This window comes from Pelodiscus sinensis, chromosome 1 (assembly GCF_049634645.1).
Source record: "Pelodiscus sinensis isolate JC-2024 chromosome 1, ASM4963464v1, whole genome shotgun sequence".
Taxonomy (NCBI): domain Eukaryota; kingdom Metazoa; phylum Chordata; order Testudines; family Trionychidae; genus Pelodiscus; species Pelodiscus sinensis.
The window spans coordinates 332715977-332731898 of record NC_134711.1 but is presented as its reverse complement, the minus strand read 5'-3'; the positions used below and the strand labels follow the sequence as shown (position 1 = coordinate 332731898).

At 52.3% G+C, this 15922-nt stretch overlaps 2 protein-coding genes across 5 annotated transcripts; both read right to left on the bottom strand.

The window, feature by feature from the left end:
• Positions 1 to 810: 810 nt before the first annotated feature.
• LOC102452917 (olfactory receptor 52K2-like) lies at positions 811 to 8927 on the bottom strand. 4 transcript variants are annotated; one of them, XM_075923155.1, is made up of 3 exons: positions 7944 to 8927; positions 2085 to 2251; positions 811 to 1999 (listed from the first exon to the last, which is right to left on the bottom strand). In XM_075923155.1, the coding sequence occupies exon 3, from the start codon at positions 1946 to 1948 to the stop codon at positions 1007 to 1009; it is 942 nt and encodes a 313-aa protein (XP_075779270.1). In that variant the 5' UTR covers positions 1949 to 1999; positions 2085 to 2251; positions 7944 to 8927; the 3' UTR covers positions 811 to 1006. The 4 variants fall into 4 exon arrangements, with proteins under 4 accessions (XP_075779270.1, XP_075779268.1, XP_075779269.1 ...); XM_075923153.1 differs by having other exon boundaries at positions 2085 to 2247; XM_075923154.1 differs by having other exon boundaries at positions 8004 to 8927.
• Positions 8928 to 10925: 1998 nt separating this feature from the next.
• LOC102453166 (olfactory receptor 52K2-like) lies at positions 10926 to 14648 on the bottom strand. The gene has a single exon (XM_075923151.1). It carries the CDS (start codon positions 13142 to 13144, stop codon positions 12182 to 12184), a length of 963 nt encoding a protein of 320 aa, XP_075779266.1. The 5' UTR covers positions 13145 to 14648; the 3' UTR covers positions 10926 to 12181.
• Between the last annotated feature and the right edge of the window lie 1274 nt (positions 14649 to 15922).

Below are 15922 nucleotides of genomic sequence, written 5' to 3'. Positions count from 1 at the left end.
CTCTCATATCCCTTCTCAATCCTCTCCTTTCCTAACGCAACAAGCCCAGTTCTTTCTGCCTTCCTTCATAGCTCCTGTTCTCTAGACCTTCCATCATTCTTGTTGCTTTTGTCTTGTCCCTAGCCTCTCTTGTCAGAAGCTTGGCATAGGCGACAGGAGTCCCTCTCTTCTTCATTCCTTCTAGGAAACTTGCTGAAGGATCTGGGTCCAGAAATAATGCCAAACAATGTGTGACGGGATGGGGTCGGGCCAGGACGAGAGGAACCCTCTCCCACTGCTGGGGAAGATGATGAGAGGGGAGAGGGGCAGCTCGTTGTAGGGGAAAGAGAGAGATGTCTGGCGTGAGAGGGGGAGGAGTCAGCTTACTGGGTGTGTGTTTGCCACATGGTATATTCGTGGCCTGGCTTTGTGGGTAAGGCTCTGGGTCAGGGCTCAGATCTAGGTTCACAGGTCTCCTCTGTCTCACCGGGACCAGATCAGGTGAAAGGCACATGCCACCTGCATGGGGCAGCATGGAGTAATCTTCCCACAGGGGACTTTTCCTCCTGACCCTCAATCAGGAGAGTGTGGCTGCTGCCCTGACGCACATGCAAGCTTTGCCTTACACTCTTGTGTGAGCTTAGGCAAGTCCGTGGACTGCCTGGGCCGCACTCCCCACCTGTGTTGTGGGGTGACTGCAACACTGCCTTGCCCACGGTTGGTTGTCCTCTCTCTCTGGATTGAAGCCCTTGGCGCGGGGACAGTCTCTGGCTGTATTTCACACAGCACCTCACACAATGAGGCCGTGATCTCTCTGGGCTGGGTGGAAATGCACCAGTAACGGGGCTCCGGGGCAGCGAAAAGTCAATGCCATGATCTGCCACAGAACCCAGCAGCATGATGATTCTGCCTGCTGCCCAGCCAGGTGGAGCTGGGATTCCACAACAGGTGACTGAGCCATCTGCATCCCCGGCCTTGCTGGCCTTGATGTTGACTTCATGGACCCGGCTCCCTAGCCACTGACCCATCAGGCTGGTTTGAGGCCCAAGATGTGGAGAGCCCTCTGGCGGATCCCCGGGGTTCTCACCCCGTAGATGAGGGGGTTCATCATGGGAGGGAGGAGCAGGTAAATGTTGGCAATGAGGATGTGGACATGGGGAGCCACGTGGCCCAAGCGGTGGGAGAGGAAGGTGAATCCCGCAGGAGTGTAGAACATGAGTATGATGCAGATGTGGGAGCTGCATGTGCTGAGGGACTTGCTCCGGGCCTGCTTGGAGGGCAGGCTGAAAACTGTGCGGAGGATCAGGATGTAGGACAGGACAATGAGAATGAAATCTAACCCCCCAGTGAAAAATGCGATGACCAGGCTGTAGGCACTTATGACTGTGGTGTCCACACAAGCCAGTTTTGCCAGCACCATGAACTCACAATAGGTGTGAGAAATAACATTGGTCTTACAGTATGGGAGCCATTTCAACAGAAATGGATGGAGGCCCAGTAACGCAACCCCCTTCATTACAACGCCCAGCCCTATCTTGGCTATGGCCTGATGGGTCAGGATGTCTGAGTGTCGCAGCGGGTTACAGATGGCGACGTAGCGATCGAAGGCCATGGCCAGCATGAACCCGGACTCCATGGTAGTAAGTGAGTGAATCAAAAAAATCTGGGCCAGGCAAGCATCGATATGAATGGCCTGGTCCCTAAACCAGAAAATGCAGAGGGTTTTGGGCACGGTGGTGTTGGAGACAACCAGGTCGGCGAAGGCCAGCATGGCGAGGAAAAGGTACATGGGCTCGTGGAGACTCGGCTCAGATTTGATCACAGCCAGGAGGAGGCAGTTCCCTACGACAGACAGGATGTAGATGGAGCAGAAGGGGATGGAGATCCAGACGTGGGCCGCCTCCAGACCCGGGATGCCGAGGAGGATGAAGGTGGAGTGGTGAGGTGTGGTCCAGTTGGAAGCTGCCATGGTGAGGCTGGCTGGGTATGTTCAGCTCCACAGCATGGCTGCTTCCTGCCCCTGAAATTTACCATGAAAACAATCATTAATTGGCCGTTGGGAACATCACAAGGGGGCATTATCTCAGCATCAGTTCTGCATCTACCTGGGCTAACGGCAGATGGAAAGGGAGTCACAAATAACGTTTCCTTGGCTCCTGCTCTGCAGCCATTCCACTCTCATTACAGGCAGGAAGAGAGGGCTCTGGATCCATTCAGAGCAGCGGTTCTTTTTCTCTGGATTCCTCCTACGAACGGCCCACGAAAACCCTGTCTGAATAGAGATTCATCAGGCCAATCCTGAGCTGGACTAAATGACTGGGTGCCGCTAAAGTTGTGCCCATTTACACCAGCTGGACATTTGGCCCATTGAAGCCAGCTGAAAGAGAGACTAGATCTGAACCATTTTCGCTGGCTGCTTTTCATTCATGTGGCTCATGGGAATGGACGGCTCCGCCCGGATACTTGTGGCTAATTGGGCCCTTGGAGGGAATCTCAGCCTAAAGGACAAGCGGGAGTGGGCTGTCGTACTGGCAGCCCCTGTCCACAGGGCCGGATTAAGACCGTTAGACATCGCCGGGCACCAGGGGGCATGGCCGTTAGCCTGCCGGGCACCAGAGGGTGAAGACACTCGCGCACCAGGGGGTGGGGCCGTGCATATTCCACACCCCCATGAGCCACATGCCTGGGGCTGGCGCACCCCATAGCAGCGCACCAGGGGGTGGGGCCATGCATATGCCACACCCCCATGAGCTACGTGCCTGGGCTGGTGCACCCCATAGCAGCACACCAGGGGCCAGTGCTCCCCATGTGCTGCGCATCTGGAGCGCGGGCGGCAACTTCGCCACACTCCCAGGGCCGGCACTCTCCGTGCGCCATACGCCCGAGGCTGGCTCCGGCACAGCGCATGCACCATATGTCCAGGGCCAGGCCAGCCCCAAGCACTTGGCGGGTGCACAAAAATGCCCCTGCGGGCACCCTATTGGGGACCACTGCTTTAGAAGCACTAAGCACTGAATTGATTATGGTGCCCCCCTTCTGTAATTCAAAATAAAAACAATACTATACTGTCACAATTTTTTTTTGGTGCCCCTGCTTTGCTGGTGCCCTAAGCATGTGCTTAGTCTGCCTATTGGGTAATCCAGCCCTGCCTGTCCATCAGAGATGCCGTGGGTTGGCCTGTCATCGGGGACTCTTGTTTGGCTCCCCGGAAGGGTTCTCCAGGGCTCTCACGCCAGCATCAATTCCAGCTGTAAGCTCATGCGAGAGGAGAAAACCCTTCAGCAGGACTGAGTTTGGTGTCTAAATGGAAGTCTCTTCTTGCAGGATTCACATCTCCCCTGCGGGAGTGCCGGGGGACACAGTGGTGAGCTCCAGATTTTCTGGTGGCCCTACATATCTGCTGGTGCCTGTAACCCTAAGGGTGGCTCTGTCAAATCTACTGCCTGGTTCCTCTCTGGGCACCTCCCCCTAACTGCTGTCTCCTGCTGGCAGCCGTCCAGCAGGGCTTCTCCCCTCTTCCTGCCCCCATGTGCTCCTCTTGGGAGCATGGAACGAACAGAAGGCTCCTTCCTGCCAGAATGGGGACAGCGAGGAGCCCTTCGGCTGTGTGGCTCCATGGCACCTGGGAAGCCCTTAAGCCCCAGAAGGAGCCAGGTCAAGGGGGAGGGAGGCAAGCTCCAGAACACCATCAGCAGCTGTGGGGCAGGGGGACTGTCCATGGGTGGGGAGGGTGACCCTGAGCCCTGGCAGAAGACATGCAGTGCAGGTGGCTGTAGTTCCATTGGGCCCTGTACATCGTAAGGACAACTCCACTCAAGGCATCAGTCCAGCAGCAGTGATGTTCCAGCCCAGAAGCTGGAGTGAGGGGCAGCGAGCCTGTCCTGGAATCGCAGCTTCCTGTCACATTTTGAAAGAACCCATTTCAGTTCCATAGGGTTCCTCACCCCCTGGGCTCAAGGGCAGGACACTCCCAGGACAAAACAGACCATCGGACTGGTTTGCAGGACTGCCAGTCCAATCAACCAGCCAACGCTCCCTGTGGCATGTCTGCTCCCCAACGCACACATCCTGCCCGGGGACTTTTGGCTAAGATACCGACTTGGCTCTCCAAGACAGACAGATGCGTTTCAGCCTCCCTCTTGCACCTTCAGTTCCCCAGCTGGTATTTTGAGGGTCACTGTGTCCTTGCCTCACATATTTTTCATTGACTTATTGTTCTGATGTGAATACGGCATAAAGACGACATGTTTCATACAAGAGGAATCACGTAAGGCGTCATTGGGAAAGCTACGGTTCACTAATTATGTTAGTACACATGTATCAAGTTTGTATCTGAAGTGAAAGGATATCGAACTTGTAACTGCATTTTACATGTGCTCTGTTGGGTGGCATCAACAACTTCAGGTCCAACAAGGAAAAAACCGAACAGGGCTGAGCGCGCATCCACAAAGAGAATAGACTATGAACATGCTTAGTCTTCCTGTGGACACTCCAAGCCCCCACCAGGCTACAACCCTACAGAGGGTATGTCTACACTACCCCGCTAGTTCGAACTAGCGGGGTAATGTATGCATACCGCACTTGCTAATGAAGCCCGGGATTTGAATTTCCCGGGCTTCATTAGCATAAGCGGGGAGCCGCCATTTTTAAATCCCCGCTGCTTCGAACCCCGTGTAGCGCGGCTACACGGGGCTCGAACTAGGTAGTTCGGACTAGGGTGCCTATTCCGAACTACCGGTACACCTCGTTTCACGAGGAGTACCGGTAGTTCGGAATAGGACCCTAGTCCGAACTACCTAGTTCGAGCCCCGTGTAGCCGCGCTACACGGGGTTCGAAGCAGCGGGGATTTAAAAATGGCGGCTCCCCGCTTATGCTAATGAAGCCCGGGAAATTCAAATCCCGGGCTTCATTAGCAAGTGCGGTATGCATACATTACCCCGCTAGTTCGAACTAGCGGGGTAGTGTAGACATACCCAGAGACAGGTGACTGAGTCACCTTGAACTGGATCCTATCCTGGAGGGCCAATGTTTTCCCATGGGAAGACAAAGGATTCCATTATACACATAAAGTAGCTAAGTTTCAAGCTGCAGTTCAGTACAGATGGATTCTAGGAACCCATGCATTCTGTCTGAAACAGCCTTTAGGGCAGTCGTTCCCATCCTTTTCCAGATGGGGACCCATTTTGACAATTCAGGTGACCCACAGCAATTCAAAAATGGGGGGAGGAGGGAGGGCAGAGCCACCTGGGAAGACACTTGGTGACCCTTTTGGAATGTAATGGCGACCCATACGTGGGTCCTGACCCATAGGTTGGGAAACCCTGCTTTGGGGTGAGAAAATATTATTTATAGCCAGTGTCCTTAGTGTATTAAGACTAGTTTGTGCGTCTGTTTTATTTGTTCCAGAATCTGCTTTGTTCTGTTTGATGGCTCGAATAGGTATATCTACACTGCACGGCTATTTCGAAATAAGCTATTCCGGAATAGTTAAAATTGCACGTCTACACTACAGGGAAGCCTCAGAATTAGTCCGAGGCAGGATTCCCTAATGTAGATGTGGTATCGCAATTCAGAGCCTCAGGAGGGATAACTTAGAATGGCCGCGGTGAGGGCTAGTTCAGAATAGGCATTATTCCTCATAGAATGAGGTTTACCGATTTCGGAATAAGCTGTCCGTTATTTCAAAATTGTTTCGAGATAACGGAATGGCTGTGTAGACGCTCGCCTTGTTATTTTGAAATAGTGCTAGTTATCTGGAACTAATAGTGCAGTGTAGTCCATAATGACTTAAAATCCAGTGGTCTCTGGCTGATGAATGTGGGTTTTTTTGTTTAGTCTCAAACCCGGTGTACACAGTTCATAATTGGAAGGGGCAAAGGGCTGTGCTTATCCTCTTCCACGTGGAGGAAAAGGCAGAATTTTCTATCACTTTCACTCTTCTCTCCTGGGGAGGAGGTTATCCGAGTTCTGGGACAAGCTCCTAATGCTGAGTCTTCCCAGAGCTGGGCTCAGTGCCTGTGTCTTTCGGCAGCGGGGTGTGGCGCTGCCTGTGTGCATGCTGGAGAGACTGGTTCAGCAGGACATAGTAAGGGGTTTCCAGACTAGCAGGACAGGTGGGCTCAGTGGTAACCCATTATCTCAGTTAGCTTCCTAAAGGGGCAAACTGTGACACTCAGGGAGAAGTGCTGAGGTGGGATCCACAAGTACATAAGAACATAAGAACGGCCGTACTGGGTCAGACCAAAGGTCCATCTAGCCCAGTATCTTGTCTGCCGACAGTGGCCAGCACCAAGTGCCCCAGAGAGGGTGGACCGAAGACAACGATCAAGCAATTTGTCTCCTGCCATCCCTCTCCAGCCTCTGACAAACGGAGGCCAAGGGCACCATTTTATCCCCTGGCTAATAGCCTTTTATGGACCTAACCTCCATGAAATTATCTAGCTTCTCTTTAAACTCTATTATAGTCCTAGCCTGCACAGCCTCCTCTGGCAAGGAGTTCCACAGGTTGACTACACGCTGTGTGAAGAAGAACTTTCTTTTATTAGTTTTAAACCTGCTACCCATTAATTTCATTTGGTGTCCTCTAGTTCTTCTATTTAGGGAACTAATAAATAACTTTTCTTTATCGGCCCTCTCCACACCACTCATGATTTTATAGACCTCTATCATATCCCCCCTCAGTCTCCTCTTTTCTAAACTGAAAAGTCCCAGTCGCTTTAACCTCTCCTCATATGGGATCATATGGTATCTGCACTTGGTTCTGATAAGCTCTATGAACACGCCTCTACCTCATAGAATCACAGAACACTAGAACTAGAAGGGACCTTGAGAAGTCATTGAGTCCAGTCCCCTGCCCTCACGGCAGGGCTGAGCACCGTCTAGATCATCCCTGACAGGTGTCTGTCCAACCTGCTCTGAAATATCTCCAGTGATGGAGATTCCACAACCTCCCTAGGCTTGAAATCATTCACTCCTGTTAACGTGGAAGTGAATGAGACGGATCTGCAGTCAGAGGAGTGTTACAAACCTGGGAGCAGGATTTCTCTTGGCATCTCTCATTTAGCTGACAGATCTCAGCCCTCAGGCAGCCTGGCAGCAGGATCGCTCTATCCCCACTGAGGGGTTATTTGTACTTGTTGACTCTAGACCTGCATTTGTCAAACTTTGTCTTGCAACTATTTTGGATGGGCCTTCTTTTGTCTGTTGCGGGAAGGGCATAGAGAGAACTCAGCAGATAGCGGCTCATGATGGCGTCTGAGTACTGCTGTGCTACAAACCACAACAGACAACCCCCGGGGGGAGCTCTGCTCCACACACGCAGGCCATGTGAACCATTCGCACACCTCACGGGAGAGCCGTTTCCCAGCGGAGAGAAACCGAAGCACAGAGGCCGCTGTCGACACATTGAACTAGTCGCACGGTTCAAGGCGTCTGTGTCCAAGGGCAGGAGCTGCCTGCAGACACCGTCATCACAATTACACCCAGCATGGAAGGATTCAGTAATACGCTGACAATAACCCGCCAGCCAAATTCTGCCTCCAGCCCAGTGCAAGCGGTTGCTGTTGTATCTGATGAGACTAAGGCAGCAGCCACTTTGTGAGGAATCAGACCTCACACAGAAGAGCCTGGACACCGAATATTACCCCACCCGCCCTGGCTGAACATACAGGGGAGTCTGGCACAAGGCGGAGAGTTGGGAAGCCTGTGGGGTAAATTCACACTAAATTCACGTTTCCCAGCCATGCCCCATTGGATATCCTGGCCCTTCTGTGCAGGTAAAGGAGGGTGAAACTGTGAGTGTCCCCAGGCTAAGCACCGTTCCTGCAGACCTGCCTTCCGGACGTGTGACTCTCCCCAGACCCGGCTCCTGCCCCTCTCTGAGCTTCCCTGGCCAAGAAGAACATATGGGAACCTCTCCACCCCACACATCATCTGTCTCAGCATCGTGCTTCCTCTGTGTTACCTTGTGAGGCAGGGGCGGGTGCTGCTAACAAATTTCTGGGATCCTCAGCCCTGCACTCACCCAGCTCCGGCACAGCAGAGAGGGGCTGACGTGGCAGCGGGCGGTGTCCAGAGCAGCTCTGTGCTGGGCCAGAGGAGAGCTTTGTGGGGAGATTTATAACCATCGCTGTGCAATCCCAGCAGGGTTTGGGCCTCCCCTGAGCAGCTGAGAGCATGAGACCCATGCTTTTCCCATTGCTTGGGTGTACGGCACCCTAAGGGAGTGAGGGAGGGTAATGCCCCAGGGAGAAATGGAGACAGTCCCCCTGCCTGGGTGTACAGTGTCCCCGGGGAGCCGTAAAGGGCAATTAGCCAGGGACAGTGGGAAAACGGTCCTTATTATCTGACCAATTAGAAGCCAAGCTCAGTTTGCTAAGGGCCATGACCTTGGCATTCACAGATCTGCTGCAAAAAAATCACTCACTTGGGTTTGGTGGCAGAAGCCACAACCTGTGATAGTCGCTGCACATTTGAGCAGCATTGTGACCCCATCTGGCAGGTCACAGTGCCACTCACTGCCCCTGGGTTTGGCCGGCTCCCTCTGCGCCCACTGTTACATATCGGGTTTCTGGGGGCACCGCTAAGAGGTAAAACGGGGGCAAATTGCTTAAAACCAGGGCTTCGTACAGCCCATGACTCCTAGACTCATAGACTTTAAGGTCAGAAGGGACCTTGATCATCTAGTCTGACCCCTGCACAGTGCAGGCCACAGAACCTCACCCACCCCTCCTAGAATAATCCTCTCACCTAGATCTCAGATATTGAAGCCTTCAAATACTTTGAAGACCCCAAGATGCAGAGAATCCTCCAGCTGTGATCTGTACCCCATGCTACAGAGGAAGGCGAAAAACCTCCATGGCCTCTGCCAATCTACCCTGGAGGAAAATTCCTTCCCGACCCCAAATATGGCGATCAGCTAAACCCTGAGCATGTGGGCAAGACTCACCAGCCAGACACCCAGAAAGTTCTCTATAGTAACCCCTATCATCCCTCCATTGACCTATTTCCCACTGGTAGTGAAAGGTCAATTAGTTACCAAGATCATGTTATCGCATCAAACCATCCCCTTCATAAACCCATCCAGCTTAATCTTGAAGCCAGCTAGATCTTTTGCCCCCACTGCTTCCCTTGGAAGGCCCTTCCAGAACCTCACTCCTCTGATGGTTAGAAACCTGCATCTCATCTCAAGCCTAAACTTCCTACTAGCCATTTTATATCCATTGATGACGGGGGATCCTCCTCTCGAAGCACCAAACCAGCCAGACAGAGCACTTCTGTTTGCCACACTGGCCAGCAAGACTCCCCAGCTTCTCCTGTGCCACAGCCAGCACCACTGGCTACACAGAGGAGAGGCTCTGAGAAGTAATCCACAGGAGGAGAAAGAAAGAGCCTGGCGCACAGGCCTGGTGCTTGAACCGAAGCCGGCGAGAGTTATGCTACAAGTCACAGACAGGCCGTGTCACAAGCAGATGTTTGCCTGCGAGTCCGTGTTTCTCGGCACTAGACCTGCTAGCGCTGCTAAAAGCACATGAAGTGTGTAAATACATTCCAGCGGGACAGTACAGAGACAACCAGATAAGTACACGATAAAATAGTTTGAAACAAGAGGGAAAGCATAAAAATGGGAGGTGAATTTGCTTTGGAGGAAAGTCCAAGGGGAGGTACCAAACATGTGATTAGTGGGTAAGATGAATTTACATTGGGTATCATGGATTGTTCATTTCTGTCTATAAATGTGGGGGTACCTCACTTACTTCTTTGGCCAGCCCTATGGGGCGATAGTGATATCCATACTATCGATTGACCTGTGTCCATTGTCCTGGGTACAAACACAAAGGGGCTTGCAGGCCATCTGGCTACTGACAGCTATTAATGAACTTTGTTTGACAATGAACCTGACTCGGGTGCCTTCGGATCTTATCTGAGACTGTGGTCTTTGGGGGCTCTTGTGAAGTCAATTATAGAATCATAGACTCATAGAGCTGGAAGAGACCTCAGGAGTCATCAAGTCCAGCCCCTGCCCAAAGCAGGACGAACCCCAATTACATCATCCTAGCCAGGGCTTTGTCAAGCTGAGACTTAAAAACCTCTGGGGATGGAGATTCCACCCATTCCCCAGGGAACCCATCCCAGTGCCTCCCCACCCTCCTAGGGAAATAGTTTTTCCTAATATCCAACCTAGCCTTCCCCCACTGTAACTTGAGACCATTGCTCCTTGTTCTGCCATCCGTCACTACTGAGAACAGCCTCTCTCCATCCTCCTTGGAACCTCCCTTCAGGAAGTTGAAGGCTGCTCTCAAATCCCCCCTCACTCTTCTCTTCTGCAGACTAAACAAACCCAAATACCTCAGTCTTTCCTCATAGGTCATGTGCTCCAGCCCCCTCATCATTTTGGTCACCCCCACTGGACCCTCTCCACTGCGTCCTCATCCTTTCTGTAGTGCGGGGCCCAGAACTGGACACAATGCTCCAGATGTGACCTCACCAGAGCCGAATAAAAGGGACTAATCACTTCTCTAGATCTGCTGGCAATGCTCTTCCTAATGCAACATAATATGCCATTAGCCTTCTTGGCTACAAGGGCACACTGTTGACTCACATCCAGCTTTTCATCCGCTGTAGTCCCCAGGTCCTTTTCTGCAGAACTGCCTGTAACAATGCTTGGGATTCTTCCACCCCAAGTGCCGGACTCTGTACTTGTCCTTGTTGAACCTCATCAGTTTTCTTTTGGTCTAATCCTCTAATCTGTCTAGGTCACTCTGAACCCTATCCCTGCCCAGTGTATCTATCTCTCCCTCCCCCTAGTCTGCAAACTTGCTGAGTGTACAATCCAACCCCTCATCCAGGTCGTTAATAAAGATGTTGAAGAAATACTCAAGCCACTGAGCTATCCCTCCCTTATTATTAAGGTTTATTGATAAAAGAAATAAAAGGTGGAGAGTAAAATTGTTTTAGGAAACAAATGAGATAGACAAATTACCACATTCTGGTGCAGGCTTGTAGCAGAGATGGAATATTCTCCTGCCTTAAAAGTCTTCACATTACATCCTTTCTTAGGATGGGTCAAAATCCTTCTCGGCCCTTTGTTCATAGCAAAGGGAATTCTGCAGTGAAGAGCAAGAGTGAAGACAGAGATGGAGGAACCCCCAGGACTCCGTTTATACCCTTAGCCATGTGGAGGGCATCTTATTGTTTTCCCTGTGCAGAGATACCTCCCAAAATTAAGATTTTCAAGCAAGCAAGTCACCGGTCCATGTCCTTTTTAGGCACTCATCCCTGGCATACCTGCTTGACTGCAAGTGTACAGCAAAATTCCTCAGATGTGCATTGGCAACACTTAAGGTCCTTTGTCAGTCCACAATAGATAGGAAAGGCCTGTTGGTGTCTCTCAGGAACAAATACTTGAAAGATCTGTCCAGAGTCAATACTCACAACTTCCTATACAAAATCGGGCAGGCGTGTGAATAGTATAAAGAGAATCCGCAAAGCATTCAATAGACACCTCACTTAGCCCACTTTGTGTAACCTTTGGGGAGACCGCACAGCCGTGGGTGTAACAAAGCTTTGCATGTTCCCAACAAAAATCCAGTAACTTCACATGGTAGATCGGGATGGGTAAGGTTTGGACCAGGGCTTAGATCTGGGTTTACTGGCTCAGGCCAGGGTGCAGTCTACTCATATCTCTTCTGCCTGACCGTGACCAAATTAGGCGCTTGAGAGAAAGGTGCAAGACCCTCTGCATGAGGCAGGGGGTAACCTGCCCCTAGGGGACTTTTCCTCCTGACCTCCAATCAGGAGAGATCGGCTGGTGGCCTGAAGTAATTGCTGGCTTTGTCTTAGACTCCCTGGGTGATCCTTGGGGAAGTCTGTAGGCTGTACCCCCCTGGCTGTGACATGGGTGCCTGCAACACAATTTGGATTGAACCCCCTGGGGCAGGCACAGTCTCTAGCTGTATTTTGCACAGCACCTCATACGAGGAGTCCTGGTCTCATTGGACTGGGTGAAAATACACCAATAACACTGCTCTACGGCAGTGAAAAGAGCCCGACAATCATGTTTCTTATCCCTGCTGCCCAGGCAGGCTGCAGTGGGATTCTACCGCAGGGGGGTGACCGAGCCATCTGGATCCCCTGCCTTGTGGGTCCTGATGTTGACTGAATGGAACTTGCACCCCAGCAGCTGACCCATCCCATGGGCCATCAGGCTGGTTTGAGGCCCAAGATGTGGAGCACACTTTGCCGGATCCCTGGGGTTCTCACCCCATAGATGAGGGGGTTCATCATGGGAGGGAGGAGCAGGTAAATGTTGGCGATGAGGATGTGGATATGGGGAGCAACGTGGCCAAATCGGTGGGAGAGGAAGGTGAAGATCGCTGGGGTGTAGAACACCAGCATGACGCAGACGTGGGAGCTGCAGGTGCTGAGGGACTTGCGCCGGGCCTGCTTGGAGGGCAGGCTGAAGACAGCCCGGAGGATCAGGATGTAAGACAGGACAATGAGAATGAAATCTAAGCCCCCAGTGAAAAATGCTATGGCCAGACTGTAGGCACTTATGACTGTGGTGTCCACACAAGCCAGTTTTGCCAGGGCCATGAACTCACAATAGGTGTGAGAAATGACATGAGTCCCGCAATATGGGAGTTGCTTCAGCAGGAACGGGTGTGGGCCTAGTAACATGATCCCCCTCACCACAACAACAAGACCTATCTTGGCTATGGCCTGATGGGTCAGGATGGCCGAGTGTCGCAGCGGGTTACAGATGGCGACATAGCGATCGAAGGCCATGGCCAGCATGAACCCAGACTCCATGGTATGAAGTGAATGAATTAAAAAAATCTGGATCAGGCAAGCGTCGATATGAATGGCCTGGTCCCTGAACCAGAAAATGCAGAGGGTTTTGGGCATGGCAGCAGTTGAGATAACCAGGTCGGCGAAGGCCAGCATGGCGAGGAAAAGGTACATGGGCTCATGGAGGCTCGGCTCGGTCTTGATCACAGCCAGGAGGAGGCAGTTCCGTAGGAGGGACAGGATGTAGACCGAGCAGAAGGGGATGGAGATCCAGACGTGGGCTGCCTCTAGCCCCGGGACGCCGAGCAGGATGAAGGTGGAGGGGTGGGGTGTGGTCCAGTTGGAAGCTGCCATGGTGAGGCTGGCTGGGTGCATTCAGATCCACAGCATGGCTGCTTCCTGACCCTGAAATGAACGATTAATTAATCATTAATTGGCCAATGGGAAGAGGATAAGGGGGATTTTCTTAGCATTATTTTTGCATCTATCCCGGGCTAACAGCAGACAGAAAGTGAGTCGTAAATAACGTATCCTTGGCTCTTGCCCTCAGCCATTCCATCCGTATTACGCAGGGTTTAGCAGTGAGCGAGGCTTGGTGTCAATGCAGACCAGTGGTTCTTTTTCCCTACACTCCTCTTGTTAGATGCCCTGTGAGTGGTCTATGAGAAAAAAAAATACTGCTGAGAAGAGACTCATCAGGCCCAGTCCTGAGCTAGTGCGGATGGGCAGAGAACCACTGAAGTTGTCCCCATTGACGCCAGCCGGAGATTCAACGTAGGGCAGCCTGCTGAAAGAGAGACCAGATCAGAACCATTTCCACTGACTCTGCGTTGCCAGCTGATTGGCTGCAGCAGGGGAGGGGCGGGAAAGCGAAGGGAGGATTCTCAGTCAAGTGGCTTCTGGGATTGGACGGCTCCGTCCTGATGGCTGTGGCGCAGTGAGGGCTAATTGGTCCCTTGGAGGGAATCTCCACATAAAGGACACGGTGGGCTTGGAAGACTCAGCTGACCTCCGTATCCTTAAAGACAGCTTCTCTCGGTCAGAGATGCCGCCTGTGGGCATAGCATGGGGGACTATTGCTTCCTCCAGGGCTCTCAAGCCAGCCTCGGTTCCAGCCGTAAGCTCACGGGAGGGGAGCAAACCCAGCAGCCAGATGGTTCTGTGGTGTCTCGAGTCTCTCGTGGCAGGACTCAGAGCTGGAGCGACTCTGCTCTGCTGGAACATGATCCCAGGCTCCACCCGACGTTTCAAAGTGGCAGAACCCGCGGTCAGCAGTCCCCAGCTGATCCCAGGCTCCACCCGGCGCTGCCCCTTTGAAATGCTGCAAGGAGCCTGACGCTGGTCTCCCTGTGGCATTTAAGGCAGCAGTGCTACACAGAGCAGCTGACCCCAGGCTCCATGTGGCGCTGCCACTTTTAAGTTCCCCTTCTCTTCTCTCCCTCCCTCCTCCCCTCCGCCACTTTTATGTGATGGAGGCAGCAAGGGGGGGAGTGACTAGTCGACTATCCTGTCAACTGTCCGATAAGCATTTGCTTATCAGATAATCGACTAGTCGACTAGTCCTTTACATCTCTAGTTCATAATCGGGAGGGGCAAAGGTCTGTGCAATATCCTTCTCCACATGGAGGGAAGGGCAGAATTTTCTGATTTCACTCCCAGGGCGTGTCTAGACTACAGGGATTTTTTGGAAAAAGTAGCCTTTTTTTGAAAAATCTGTACCTGCCTCTAGACTGCCGCCGCGGTCTTTCGAAAGTAAATCTAAAGAACGTGGCAGTTTTTTCGACCATGGAAAACCTCATTTTACGAGGAAGAAGGCCTTTTTTCGAAAGTGCTCTTTCAAAAAAAGGCACTGTGTAATGCAAACTGTGTTGTTTCAAAAGAGAGCATCCAGACTGCCGGGGTGTTCTCTTTCAAAAAAGTGGCTCGCTTTTTCGAAAGTACTGGTTGTCGTCTAGATGCTCTCTTTCAAAAGAGGCTTTTTTCGAAAAAGGCGTGTCGTCTAGATGTAGCCCCTGGGAGGTGGGCACCTGAGTGCTAGGACAAGCCCCTAACGCAGTCTTTCCAGAGCTGGTCTCAATGCCTGTATCTTTCTGAAGCTGGGTGTGGCCCTGCCCGTGTGGGTGCTGAAGGAACCAGCAGAGACTGTCTCAGCAGGACATAGTACAGGGTATCCAGGATGGCAGGATACGTGGGCTCGGTGGTATCCCACTATCCCAGGTGGTATCCCAAAGTGGGGGGCAAATCCTCACAGTCATGCTAGCCTCGTGGGGAGTGGTGATGTGGGATCCACGAAAGTCTGAGCTTGGCTCTGGGAAGCACTGTGCACACGCCTCTACACAAATGACTCCTGCTAACCTGGATGTGAACGGGACGGATCTGCTGCCAGAGGAGTGTGACTAACCTGCAGGTCACTCGTGGGAGATGGTTTTCTCTTGGCATCTCCCCTTTAACGCTCAGGCAGCTGGACAGGACCCTAACGGAGCCGCTCCAGGAATCAGCTCACTCCATCCCACGTGCAGTGATGCAAACTCTTCTGTCCTTTGTGGGTCGGGCAGAGAGTGAATTTGGCAGAGTTGATCATCATGGCGTCTGAGGACTGATGTACTACAAACAACGCCAGACCACCCACAGAGAAAGCCCTGCCCCGCACACGTATGGGACCTGAACCATTCACAAACCTTGTGGGAGAGCACACACCCAGGAGACAGAAACTGAAGGCCAGAGACCCTTATCAATACATTGAATAAATCCCCCATTTCCAGGGGCTGCTGTGTCCGAGGGCAGAAGCTGCCTGCAGACATCGTCATCACAGTTACAGTCCCCCGCCATCCAAATTCGGCCTCCAGCCCGGTGCAGTTGGGGGCTGTTGGATCCGATGCGACTAAGGCAGCAGCCACTTTGTGAGGGCGGAATCAGACCTCACAGGGAAGAGCCTAGACACAGAATATCGCCCCACTCATCCCGCCCAGAATGTACAGGGGACTCTGCCACAAGGAGGAGAGCTGGGAAGCCTGTTGGGGAGAGGGAAATTCACTCCTGAGTTCACTTTTCCCAGCCAAGCCCCACGGGACAGCCCTGCCCTTCTGAGCAGTTAAAGTGGAATGGAACTGAATGTTCCTAGGCTAAGCACCTTTCCTGCAGACCAGCCGTCTG